The sequence below is a fragment of the Andrographis paniculata genome, unplaced genomic scaffold (assembly GCF_009805555.1).
Source record: "Andrographis paniculata isolate CXL003 unplaced genomic scaffold, ASM980555v1 Contig37END, whole genome shotgun sequence".
NCBI lineage: Eukaryota > Viridiplantae > Streptophyta > Magnoliopsida > Lamiales > Acanthaceae > Andrographis > Andrographis paniculata.
In genome coordinates, this window is record NW_026137570.1 from 5,243,513 (window position 1) to 5,257,442 (window position 13,930).

At 33.7% G+C, this 13,930-nt stretch overlaps 1 protein-coding gene and 1 non-coding gene across 2 annotated transcripts; both read right to left on the reverse strand.

Annotated features, from left to right (window-relative positions):
- Window positions 1-539: 539 nt before the first annotated feature.
- Window positions 540-13,703, reverse strand: LOC127250640 (uncharacterized). Its single transcript, XM_051274022.1, has 3 exons — window positions 13,256-13,703; window positions 13,063-13,128; window positions 540-662 (listed from the first exon to the last, which is right to left on the reverse strand). Exons 1-3 carry the CDS (start codon window positions 13,647-13,649, stop codon window positions 643-645), a joined length of 480 nt encoding a protein of 159 aa, XP_051129979.1. The 5' UTR covers window positions 13,650-13,703; the 3' UTR covers window positions 540-642.
- On the reverse strand, window positions 6,673-6,779 carry LOC127250749 (small nucleolar RNA R71). The gene has a single exon (XR_007838771.1). It is a non-coding gene; the product is annotated as a small nucleolar RNA R71 (small nucleolar RNA).
- Window positions 13,704-13,930: the final 227 nt, after the last annotated feature.

The following is a 13,930-nucleotide window of genomic DNA, read 5'->3' on the forward strand; positions in this document are numbered from 1 at the left end:
TATACAATATATAAAATAGTGGTTAGTGGTAAAAATAATTAATATTTTTATTAGCTAATCCTATAATAATATTAGGACACCATAAAGGTATTTTTTATTTTTTTTATTATTTTATTAGTTAATATTTATTATATGTATATATATATATATATTTACACTTAGATTTCCTTCAATCAATTAATTAAAATTAAACTAAAAATTTTACCATAAAGATTTTTTTTTTTATTATTTTATTAGTTAATAGTATTTATTATATGTATATATATATATATATTTACACTTAGATTTCGTTCAATCACGCTATGTTTTAATATATATATATATATAGTTTTGAATGTGGGATCTATTTTCATTCATTCATTAATTTAGTTCATTAATTTAATATATATATATACACGTGAATTTATAAATTTATCATTCTTAATCAATTTTTATTACCTTCTTTCCTTCACTCACCAATCAACTCGATTTTCTAGACTACAGCTGCACCATCCAATACTTCTACGATCACCACTCGGATTTCTTAAATAACCGCCGTTGCATCGTTCAATTTCTCAATTATGATTTTTGACCATAAATTTTTTCAGACTAGAAAATTTCTGTCGCACCACCACACTCCACGGATTGAGTTGCGCCATCTAATCACTCCCTCCCATCAACACCTGCACCAACACCGGATGTAACACCTGTATTATGGAAAAATGAGAAACAATTTAGCCTAATTGGAACAATTTAAACTAATTGGAGGTCATTATCTTTACCTTATTTTTGTACGATATTCTGTTAGTTTTTTCACAAACGATTTAGGCTAATTGAAACTCATTTTCTTCTACCTTATTTTGGCTATTTATTCAAAAAGGTACACAAATCAATTACACAACATACTTACAATTTGTAGTTGGAATGTTTTGCATTTTATTCAGTGTAGTTGGAATGTTTGCATTTTACTTAGTGTAGATTGGGTTATGATGTTGTTGTAGATGTTCTACAATTGTAGTTTCTATTGTAGATATCACCTTGTAAATGATAAGATTGCATAAATGCTTTGCTTGGATTCCTTTTAGCCACGCTGATGTTTTATTGTTCTTTGTTTTTTTTAAATTTTGAATATGGGTTCTTTTTAAATTTTGAATATGGGGCGTACTTTTGTTGATAAACACACCCAAAACAGAAAATAAAAGAATGGAACAAGCGCAGAACAATAGTGTAGAATGAGGGATTTCAGAGAATTTTGGATATAATGTTCAACGATCTCAATTTCTACAAATGGAGAATACAAAACTTATATACAGAACAGGAAGCTACTGTAAGATGCAGAAGAATAAATCAGTTATAACAAATTAGTAGTGGAACACAGAGTTGGTTAGGTTGTTAATAGATGTTTTCCTCCAGTAATGAGTTGGTCACGTGTTTAACACCCCCTGCAAAATGTACGTGGGATCCTCAACACACATTTTGGACATCAAATTATGGAAGAATGGTTCAATAATCCTTTGGTCAGAACATCAGTCAATTGATCCTTTGTCAATAAAAACTTAATTTGAAATAGGTTGGCCTGCACCTTTTCACGAACGAAATGCAAATTAAGATCAAAATTCTTAGTTCGATCATGATGAGTGGGGTTCCAACTGATTTGAATCACACCACGATTATCACTGAGAATTCGAGGTGTGCTAGAACCTTTCACCCCCAGTTACGACAATATTTTTTAAATCCACACGACCTCACATACACATGTCACTGAAGCGCGATACTTTGTTTCAGTCGAGCTTCTTGCCACCACAGATTGTTTCTTTGATCTCCAACTAATTAAGTATCGACCCAAGAAGATGCAAAATCTAGTCACTGATCGGCGTGGCTCACGATAAGCTCCCCGATCACTATCTGAATACCCTACTATCTCCAAAGAAGATTCAGTGGGAAAGAACAATCCTTTACTCGGGTTGCACTTCAAGTATCATATGTGCATATCGCAGTTTGTGCATGAACTGTGATAATACATGCACGGCATATGTAACATCAACTCTTGTTAAAGTGAGATAGAGCAACTTTCTAATAAGTTTGCGATATGTTGCAGCATATGGAAGCTCTAGTGAGTCGTCGTTGCTGAGATGATGTTGCACTTCCATAGGAGTGGAATAGGATTCCCTTGCATGCATCCATGACCATTGAGTAAGCTGGAGAGATACTTCTGTTGGCATAAGGTTACATCATTTGAACTCTAGGTCAGTTCGACACCCATAAACAATCGAGGTTTTCCAAGCAGCTTTAACTTGAATTATTTCTGAATGATGAAGATGGTATCATCGATGCTCCTTCTGCAATTACCACCAAGAATTAGATCATCAACATAAACTAAAATAATCAAAAAATTTCACCCTCCAAGATACGCAAGAAGCATGAAGCATCTGTCTTCTCCTGCTTGAACCCAATACGAATCAATGCCTCAATAGAATTGGCATTCTATTGATGTGAAGATTATTTCAGTCCATATAATGCTTTAGTTAATCGAAAACATATTGGGAATTTATAGTATTTCCAATCAGCATTTGATACCCCTCGGGCAATTCCATATACACTTCTTTATCCAAGTCGCCATTGAGAAAGACGTTGTGAACATCCAGTTGTTCCCGCCACCAATTCTAAGACGCAGCAAGTGCAAAAACAAGACGAGCAGTAGTATGACATACCATAGGACTGAATGTTTCGTGATAATCAAAAACTTCACGTTGATTGTAACATTTCGCCATCAATCGCGCCTTGTATCGTTCTAGGGAACCATCAGCCCGTACCTTTGTTTTGAAAACCCATTTGCACCTGATGGTTGATTGACCATATGGAAATGGAACTACCTCCCAAGTGTGATCCTCATGTAGGGCCTTCAACTTAGAATGCATTGCCTTAATCCATTCCGGATGTGCCACAACAGTCGTAAAAGAATTAGGCTCAGGTAGGAGCAAGGGACAGGAAATGGTGGCTTTATATAAGGATGATGGTGCAGTTGGGAGGTCAAGAATATAGTCTGAGAGATGGGAAAACAGTTGTTTATTTCTAGAAGGCCTGGTATTGCAAGCAACTTGTGGAGATGCACAATTATGCAAAGGATATTCGGAAGCAGAACTATGTGTCGCATTCTGTTGTTTAAGTAATGGATCAACCTGCACCACTTGGTCTGGATCGAAGGGAAAAGGATCGTTTGACACTGAGGTAGTGGAAAGGATTAACAGAGAAATTTCTGGACTAGGAACCATAGAGCTTTTTGGATGGATAGGAAGAAGTGAATCTAAGGTGTCATTATTTAGAGGACAGGCTGAGAGAGCGGTGTGTGACTGGCAGGTCTGATTAGCTTGTGAAAATGAAATATATCCTCATGAAAAATGACATCTCTAGACACATAAAAACACCTAGCCTCAATGTTATATAATTTGTACCCTTTTATTTCTATTGGCTATCCCACAAAAACACAAGCGGAAGCACAAGTACGGCTGTCGAATTTATTTCGATAGCTTGGAATGGTGGAAGCATATGCTAGACAACTAAATGTTCGAATGTGGGTATATATTGGTGGAGCACGATGGAGAAGAGAATATGGGGTGGCATAGTTGACAACTCGACTAGGCAAATGGTTGATAAGATGTGTGGCGGTGAGAACAGCCTATCCCCAAAAGTTAAGGGGAACTGAACTGTGGAAAAGCAAGGCACGTGCTACAACAAGAAGATTGTCATGTTTGCGTTCAACAACAACATTTTTTTAGAAGTTGCAACACATGATTGTTGATGAATGATGCCAGTTTCAATATAAAAGGGTGCAAGATTAAATTTGGCACCATTATCCGAACGTAAAAATTTAATATGAGACTGGAATTGTGTAAATTATTTTTATTAAATCATAATTATTTTTACTAATTCATAATTATTTTTACTAATACACTTTTTAATTATTAATTACACAATACCTAAAACTATGTGTCTAATCTAAATATGATAAATTACCCAAGAGAGGGGGAGTAATATTTTACGCCGAAATACTGAAAAATAATTTTACAATTTAGCTTAGTATATGAGTTTTGATTTTTGATTAATTTTTGATTTTTTTTTTAATATAGAAAAAATAAATGCCTTACTAATTTTTTAAATATAAAATATCAAATCAAACATAATTTTTTTTAGGGGTCTATTTATTTGGGATTTCATTGATTTTTTTTAATTTTAAAAAATTTATGAATTTACGTGGATTTAGAAAGTCTACATAGTCAACGCAGAGTTGGATAGATTTTATTAATTGATTTAGATGTATTCTTATAGATTTGATTGGATTTATTTATTGATTTATATAAATTTTGTAGAATTGTAAAATATTTTTTTATTAATTTATATAATTATATAAACTTATGTAAACACAAATTTTACAAATATAATATATTTATTATATCTTATTATATTTTATAAAATATAGGTAATATTAATAAATAATATATAATTATTAATGATATAGAAATATTGTAACATATATAATACTAGTATTTTGAATATTATATTTTTAATTTTATAATTTTGATTATATTATCATTCAATTTATTTTATTTTATATTAGTTATTATTATTCTTATGTATATAAATTTTGTAAAAATATAAATATATAGATTAAAAAATTAATATATCACAGACATTGATTATTTTTATATTATATGCATAATTTCTTATATCTCAAAAAAATATTTATTCAAAATATTTTACAAAAAAATCACACCAAAAATAAAAAACTGCATTTAATATTTTGTATAAGAAATAAAATTAAAAAGTAAAAAGTAAATAAATATAACTAACGGTTCAACGAAGAAAAAATATATATATTTAGTTAACTTTACCGACAATACAATGTATTCGATAATTAAAAAAAACAGTAATACATATTTATTATGATAATAGTAATTTTCAAATATTATATTTATAATATAATAATACTTATTTTCAAAAAAAGTTGATAATAAATTATTAATATAATTTATTTTTAAATTATTACTTTTTATTAAATATTTAAAATAATAGTAATAAATATTATCATATTTTTATCACTTATATATTATGAACAACAACGAAACGAGAAGAAGAAGAAGAATAGCAATAATAATAATAATTTTAAGAATTCATCCAAATTTCTCTTTATCATGAGAAATTTTATCATGTAAAATTTTTTTATAATTGTCCATTAAAATCCAGAGAAGATTTCCCCCTCCCACTATGACTTTATCTTTCTCTTTTAATCTTTGTTATTTGATTATGGAGTAGATACTTTTCTGGTTTGAGGGGTGATAATGTTTTGGTTCTTTTGTTTTGGAGATTCTTGATTTTCTTTATAAAAGTTTTTTTTTATTATCAATATTTGTCTAATTCTGAGAATAGCGTTTTTGATTGTTAGATTGATTGAATATTTTGGTACCGATATTTAAATTAGTCTGATAATCTAAAGTCAATTCAGGTAGAATATTCGTAATTGTATTCGCACTTGAATAGGTGACAACCGGGTTGAATAGTTCTTTCCCGGGGGTTAGACAATCAAATCTAATTGCTCATCCTATGTAGTAATTGTTTTGAATTGGGTTTTTCTAGATTACAATGCGGTTAGGCAATATTCTTATGGGCGCACCTAGGTTTATTTGCTTAATTAGGGGTAGTTAACGGTCATACCTTAATTACCTACACTGTAAGGAAAAATTGGTTGTCGGAGCTTGTTGATAACTATAACCAATTTATTGATACTTTAATAAGAATTAACTTTATTGAATTAATGATAAAACACAAGTGTCATAACTGCATCATCCCTTGAGCCAGGCATCCCCTTGATAGTCAGTTTCCCCTTAATTTAATTGCTTTGTTATTTTATTTTCATTAGGTAATAAAAGAAAAATCCCCCCTTTATTTATTGCATTAGAATATGAAAGAGTGAATCACACAATCCATGTGGCGACGATCCCTTCCCCTGTATTACATTAAATTGTGATCACGGATTAGGTGAAATATTTGATTGACTGCACGACAGGTCAATTTTTGGCGCCGTTGCCGGGGATTGGCGCTTTGTTTTACTCTTTTGTATTATTTTAATTTATCCTCTTGTTTATGCCCCGTTCTTCTCGTACAGGTGAACTGATATTTAATCTTGAGATCGAGAAGGTTGAGTGAAAGCTACGAAAGAAAGCCAAGCAACGAAAAGCTGCTCAGGTTGTGAAGCTGGCAGAATCTTTAAACCACCTCAAAATCTCTAGCTCTAGTGACTCTGAAAATGATCAAGAGACTGTCATGGCTGAGGATACCCGCACTTTAAGGGAGTTGGCTGCTACCGACTTGGCGCAGCAGCCCTTATGCATTAACTTTCCCACTCTGAATAACACTATTGCTTTTGAACTGAAATATGGATTAATTCATTTATTGCCTTCTTTTCATGGACTTGCAGGTAAAGAACCTCACAAACACTTGCAAGAGTTCGACGCGGTGTGCTCCAGCATGAAACCACCAGGTGTTACTGATGAACAGATCAAACTCAGAGCCTGCCCATTCTCGCTCAAAGATGCTGCAAACGATTGGCTCTACTATCTCCCACCTGGAAGCATCGACACGTGGAACGACATGAAAAAGAAATTTTTGGAGAAGTACTTTCCAGCTTCCAGAGCTGCGATTCTGAGGAAGGGGATATGTGGCATCAAGCAACAATCAGGTGAAACGCTTCATGAATATTGGGAGCGATTCAGTAAGCTTATCATTAAATGTCCACAACATCAAATTCCTCCTCAGTTATTGATTCAATACTTTTATGATGGTTTGTCATTGATGGACAGGAACATCATCGACTGACGAGGACGTCAAATCTTTAAGCATTCAAATGCCCGTGGGACCCATCACTCGAAGCCGAGCTTGTAAGTTTCAAAAATCCGTCACTACATTGATCAGACCATTTTTCATAGAGAATCAATTTAAGGATGATGCTTGGAGATCACTTAGCCCTCACCTGACGCTCCTTCAATGGGACCCGCAAGAATCCCAATTGAAAGATCAAGAGAATCGCTAATCATGGAAGGTTATCAAGGGAATCATCACTTATTGAGGGAATCACTAATCATGGAAGTATATCAAGGGAATCCTCACTTATGGAGAGAATCACTAATCATGGAAGTATATCAAGGGAATCATCACTTATGGAGAGAATCACTAATCATGGAAGTATATCAAGGGAATCATAACTTATTTCCTTTTATTATAAGTTTCCATATAGTATAATTCCATATCTAAAACTTTCCTAATTATTTATTTCCTTATAGTTAGACTTACCATTTGGTTTGTTTCCTTTATTATTTCTTACCTTTTATTTTCATCAAGGACCTCTATATAAGGTCATTGCCTATCATTGTAATGCGAAACCTTTTTTTACATCTTGAATTGAATTTCACTTTTATATTTTCTAGTGTTAGGGAGTGATTTCCTCGCATTTAGAATCTCAAATCGGGTCTTTGGAGTGATTCCATCGGTTCGTGGCTTCCAATCCTTTGCAGTGGGATTTAGCCTATTGTTTGTGTTTTACCTATGGATTGATTTCAGGTCCGAGACTTATTCTCGTGGTTGGTTATCATCCATACTAATTCACATTCTCTGCACTATCTTTCTTCTTCCTTCTCTTTTCTTTTATACATATTCTTAACCCATTTGTTCTATTGAACTTTGTGGGTAAGAAAATTATGTTGGTTATAATTATACGCGGCCGGGCCGTGTCATCGACGCTGCAAGTGGTGGAGCTTTAGTAAATAAGATGCCGGCACAAGCTTGGGATCTTATTGCGAGGATGGCTGAAAACACGCAGCAATTTGGTTCAAGAGATGTTGGACATATGAGCGGAAACAATAACGACTATACCATCCAGTCGATACAGCAACAACTTTCTGAGTTGACGAGCTTTGTTCGCAAGATGGTCGTGGAAAAATCCAACCCGAGTGTCCAGGTCAGGGCGTGCAGAATATGCACGGGTACATGACACTTTACAGATGCATGTTCAACCAAGAAGAATGTGCAGTGGATGTGAACGCTGCAAACTACGGTATGAATAGACCTCCGGCGTACAATCCATACTCCAACACCTACAATCCAGGCTGGAGAGATCATCGAATTTGCGTTATGGGAACGCACAGTAGGGTAATGCTCATCAACCATTCGGAGCTATGCAGCAGATGCAACAACCTCGTTTGTATGAGAAACAGCCGCCCCAAGCACCCACAAGCAACTCCAGTCCATCTTTGGAAGACTTGGTGAAGTCTATGGCTACCAGTACCCTGCAATTCCAACAATAGATGAGATCGACAATTGACAAATTACAAAGTCAGATCAATCAAGTGTCAGAGGAGGTGAAATAGCTACGTGAAAGAGGAAAATGGCATGCTCAGCCTGAGCCAAATCTAGCAAATCTCAGCACCATCACTATTTGCAGTGATACGATGATTGAATGTTCCTCCCGGCCTAATCCAAAGAATACGAGTGCTATAACCCTTCGTAGCGGAAAGGAATTGGAAGGTCCACCTCCTATCTCGAAGGGACAGAATGAAGATCAGATTGAGATGGAGATTGAAAAAGAGGCCGAACTTCACGAAAAGGTACCTTCTAACTCTGTTCCTCCTACTGAAGTTAAACCAGCTCCTTTTCCTGAGAGGTTGAAAAGACCACAAAAGGCGAACAAACGAAAAGAGATGATGAAAATCTTCAAGAAGATGGAACTTAATATCCCGCTCCTGGAGGCTATCAACAAAATCCCCAAGTACGCGAAGTTTTTGAAAGAACTGTGCACTAACAAAAGGAAATTGCGAGGGGACGAGCATATTATAGCGGGTGAGAATGTTTCTGTTGTTCTCAAAAGAAAGGTACCACCTAAAACAGGTGATCCAGGTATGTTTTCTATCTTTGTAAGATTCAAAAAACTGAGATAACTAAGGCTATGCTAGATCTAGGAGCTGCTATTAATGTCATGCCTCGATCAATATACGACTCTTTAAATCTAGGGCCTCTAAAAGAAACAGGAATTATTATTCAACTTTCTGATCGAACCAATGCTTATCCTGATGGTATGATAGAAGATGTACTAGTTCAAGTGAATGAATTGATTTTTCCTGTTGATTTTTATATTCTGGATATGCATGATGCGCACTGCTCTAATCTACCGCCTCTTTTGTTAGGAAGACCTTTTATGTGCACTGCAGGAGCGAAGATAAATGTTAAAAGGGGCACACTCAGCCTGGAGTTTGATGGAGAAGAATTTCATCTCAATATTTTTAATCCTGTCAAATGTCCTGTTGAATCTGAATCGTTATATGCAATTAATGTTATTAATTATGTGGTGCAGGAAACTTGTGAAGTTGGTAATGAGAATATACGAAGAACTGTGTTGACAAAACAGTTAGAGAAAAGACCAACTGAAGAGAGTAAGAAAAGAAAAAAGATTGTCGAAAAGTGGAGTAAGAAAAGACCAACTGAAGAGAGTAAGAAAAGAAAAACAGTTTGACTGCGCGACAGGTCAAAAGGACTTTTAAAAGTCTTGATTGAATGCCTCCGGATTTTAAAAGACTTATAAAAATCTGGATTGAATACACCCAAATTTTAAAGCGTATTCAATATAGATTTTATTGGATTTCATTGGAGTCTTAAAATCTGAGTGTATTCAATCTAGATTTTAAAAAATCTTTTAAAATTTGGGTGTATTCAATCCGACTTTTCAAATTCTTTTAAAATTTGGGTGTATTCAATTCAGATTTTAAAAAGTCTTTTAAAATTTTGGTGTATTCAACAATCCATAGACTTTAAAAATCTATGAATTTTGTTGGATTCTTAAATAAAATTGTTAACAAATTAAACTTTATAGAATCTTTTGTTATGAGGTTAGATTTTAATGGATTCTCAAAATTAGTAAAAAAGTACATATTATTTTATTTATAGCTTTAGTAACTATTTATTATTTTATATGTATTTATTATTTTATTATAATAATATCAATAAGATAAGAAAATTTAAATGTTTAATATAAAAATTACAAATATCTTAAAGTTTTATATATTTGAAAAAATATTAAAAAAATCACCGATTATATTTGAAACTGTTAATTTATATTTATTCCTTTTTAATTATTTTATTATAAAATTTAATTAATAAAAATTATAATTTTAATGTGATTTTATTTATAAATATATTTTTTTGTATAAAAATTTATATAAATAATAATAATAACTATTAAATAGATTGTTACAAAATAAAAATTTATTAAGTTGAATATATATAATATAATAAATCCGATCAAAATAATACTATAACAAAAAATATAAATTTACAAATATTATTATTATTAAAATAAAATAAAAATGAGAATAATAATAAATATATATTTTTTAGAACTAATGTACTTTTAATATTTTTATTAAATATTTCCTCCGTCCCAGAGGAAGATTGTCATTTACTTTTGGCACGTTATTTTTTGTATTTAGTATTATATTGGTTGATAGTACAAAATAATGAGAAAAGACATAAATGCTCTTAAGTCATTGATAAAATAATAAAAAAATAAACTAATATTAGTTAATACAAACAGTAATCTAATTTTAAAATATACATTACTTAATACATAATCAATTCAAAAAAAGCATAATGTTAAAATATATGGTTTTTTAATACATAATTAATATAAATAGACAATAATACACTTAAATGATGCAAATACACAATTTTTTCACAAACATACAGTGGCACGGACAGTGCAGTAAACAATTACATTCATCTCACAATTTTTCACTTGCAAAAGATAATATAAATAGTTTTCAATTTCCCTCGTATCGAAATATTAACATCCCTCCATTTAACAATTTCATTTCCCTCTCAAACTACATCTATAAATGCATCATTAATAGCAATAAATTTGAAGCTAGATAAAATATTCATTACCTCAAATGAAGAGAATGAAGAATCTAACGAGCGAGGAACTCAACAATATAGTGCAATTTTTGTTAGAAAACAGCAAGAATCGAAGGCCCGCACATGGAAAGATCAATGAAGCAGCAATCAAATTCGGCATTTCACGCAATGTAGTACGTAGAATATGGAAAAGAGCCATGCAACAGTAAGAATCAGGTATGCCAATCAATTTAAACAACCATAAAATAGGTAAAGGGCGTGAAAAGAAACACATTCTCGACAACATAGCCATGCAAAAAATTCCGTACAATAAGCGTGGCAGTTATCGTAGTGTGGCACATGAAATGTATGTTAGCAAGTCCACTGTCGGAAGGTGGACCAAAAATGGCCTGATCAGACACCACAGTAATGCCATAAAACCAGCATTGACAGCAACCAACAGAATCAGCAGACTGAGATTCAGTCTGAATCATATCAAAGTGGGCCAGGATATGAGTGTCATCAAGTTTAAGAGCATGTCTAATGTTGTACACATAGACGAAAAATAGTTTTATATTACTCGTAACACTAAAAAATATTATCTCACCCCTAACGAGTTTGATCCTTATAGGGTCTGCCAAAGCAAAAGGTTTATTACAAAGGTAATGTTCCTCTGTGCTGTGAGCAAACCCTTATATGGAAAAGAAGGGCAATGCATTTTTTATGGGAAAATAGGTATTTTTCCTTTCACAAGACAAGTTCCAGCCAGAAATAAATCAAAAACCGACCTGCTGGCACCTTGGAAACGAAGCCAATGGATTCAATCACAAAGGAAGTCACCAAGGCACTACTAATCAACAAGGTATTAACACTTTTATGAATATACATGAGTATGAGTTCCACATTAATGCATTTCCAAATATATGCAGTTACTTTCAATGATTAAAGCGAAATGGCCAGCAAAAGCAAGCAAAAGCATTTTAATACAACAAGACAATACCAAACCACACATTGATGACAGTGATCCGGACTTTAGGAATGCTGCAAGAAGCGATGGATTTGATATCCATCTTATTTTTCAACCATCAAATAGTCCCGACACAAATATAAATGATTTGGGGTGGTTTCGAGCACAACAACCACTACAAGTTTCAACCATAGCATCAAACGTGGATGAACTTTTACAGGCAGTGCATAGATCTTTTGACCAACTATCCGACACAACTTTAAACAATGTTTCCTAAGCTTGCAAGGTTGTCTTAAGGAAATAATGGCATGCAATGGGGGCAGCAACTACAAGATTCCTCATATTGGTAAATCTGCGATGATAAGAAACAATACACTTCCCACAAACCTAGAGATTGACCGGGAGTTCATCAAGGCATCCATTGATACATTAATAGAAGCAAATGAAGCAGAAGGTTTCGAAGAACTAATCACTGCCATCGAGGAACTGATTTGAAGGACAGATGTATTTCCTCATTTGTAAGTATTAATATCTTTTGTAATTAGTAGCCATAGGAAAGTTTTTGTAACTATTTTCCTTTTTGTATATGAGTTTAATTACAACTCACAAAATGCTATATTGAAACAACACTTTGTAGTTGTAATGTAATCTCTTTAAATTCAGTTACAGTTGTGTTATATTGTTATGTTTTGTACATAAACCTTTGACACTCTCAGATTATAAAATCATCACCGAGTGCATAGCAGTAAATTTTTTCAGGCCATTTTGTTTGAATTTTGGTCCTGATCAATGAGGTAATTTAGGGATACGGGACTTTCGCTCTCAGATTATAAAATCATCATCGAGTATAAGGGACAACGTTAAAGCATTCTCTCAATGTATAGATCATTGAATGCCTGAATTCAATACATTGTTAAGACATGTATTGAATCAAATAAGGGACCGTGCTCGCGTTGGACGAGCGAAGACTTTATACTAGGTATAAGTCTCCAAAAACTCGTTTTTATGCAACAATGAACCACCTACTGATTCAAATCACAAGTGGCTTAAAATTTTCATCATCTCAAGCTATTCATACCCAAAACCAACAATGACTTGCCACACAAATTTTCCACACACACATAATTAGGGACAATCAAGTAAGCCACAATTTTTCGCAACAAGTATATCGATTTTTACCTCACCTGTAGAGATCATACCATCCAACATGTAGGATAGCAAATAATTGACCAAATGATTTTCAATTTCGCCTACAAACAACAACAAACGAAGATTAATAAGTTTATTAACGAAAATTAACAAGCTTATTCATGGTACGTTAAACAAAATTTTTAGGGCAACATCTTCATAGTTTGAAAGAAAATGAAATCTACCAACCTCCAACACGGTACTCCAGTGGCTCGACGCCGAGAGGACAGTATATACGAAGCATATCGATGACAACTCCACGGGTAGAAGAGCAACTCAATGGAGCCGCTTCAATCCTACCCTGGGTCGACGAAGAAGGTATCTGAAACAGCGATCGCCTGGCTCGAACAAGGGCAACACTGGAATCAACCTCCGGCTCAGAATCAAGGGCGAATCCATGGAGCACCATGGGATTAGTGTTTGCGGTAGTAGATCCAGAGAAATCGGAAACGGAAAAGGCATCGGCGACGGCCGATTTGGAGGAATCGTACAACTCCGAAAACCCACCCACAGAGCGTAAAGGATCCCTCTCAAGGGGGGAACGACCCTCCGCCGCTGCAGGGGAGTGTGGGGCGAACGACATCACCGGAAAAATGAGTCGAAAAGAAAGGGGCGACAGCAATGGCGTAGAGGATGGCGAGGGTTACAAACCCTAATCGAGACAAAGGTGGGTGAGAGAGTGATGGTGGATGGATAGATTTATGATGGGTAGGTAGGAGTTAAATTAATGGGGTGAGTATTAAATGTGTTTTAATTTTGTTATTTGTGTAAAAATGTAGAACGACATTTCCGTAAAAAAATGTAAAGAGGAGGGTGTTTGTTATTTTAGATGTGTATAAAAGTTACTAAAATAGGAAACGGTAA

Excerpts from the sequence above, each read along its gene's own strand:
- LOC127250640 (XM_051274022.1), bottom strand. The coding sequence starts at position 13,649 with ATGTCGTTCGCCCCACACTCCCCTGCAGCGGCGGAGGGTCGTTCCCCC. Across the intron at positions 13,129-13,255 it reads ACTGGAGTACCGTGTTGGAG|GCGAAATTGAAAATCATTTG; the intron begins GTTGGTAGATTT and ends TGTTGTTTGTAG. Across the intron at positions 663-13,062 it reads GGATGGTATGATCTCTACAG|GTGTTGATGGGAGGGAGTGA; the intron begins GTGAGGTAAAAA and ends GTGTTGGTGCAG.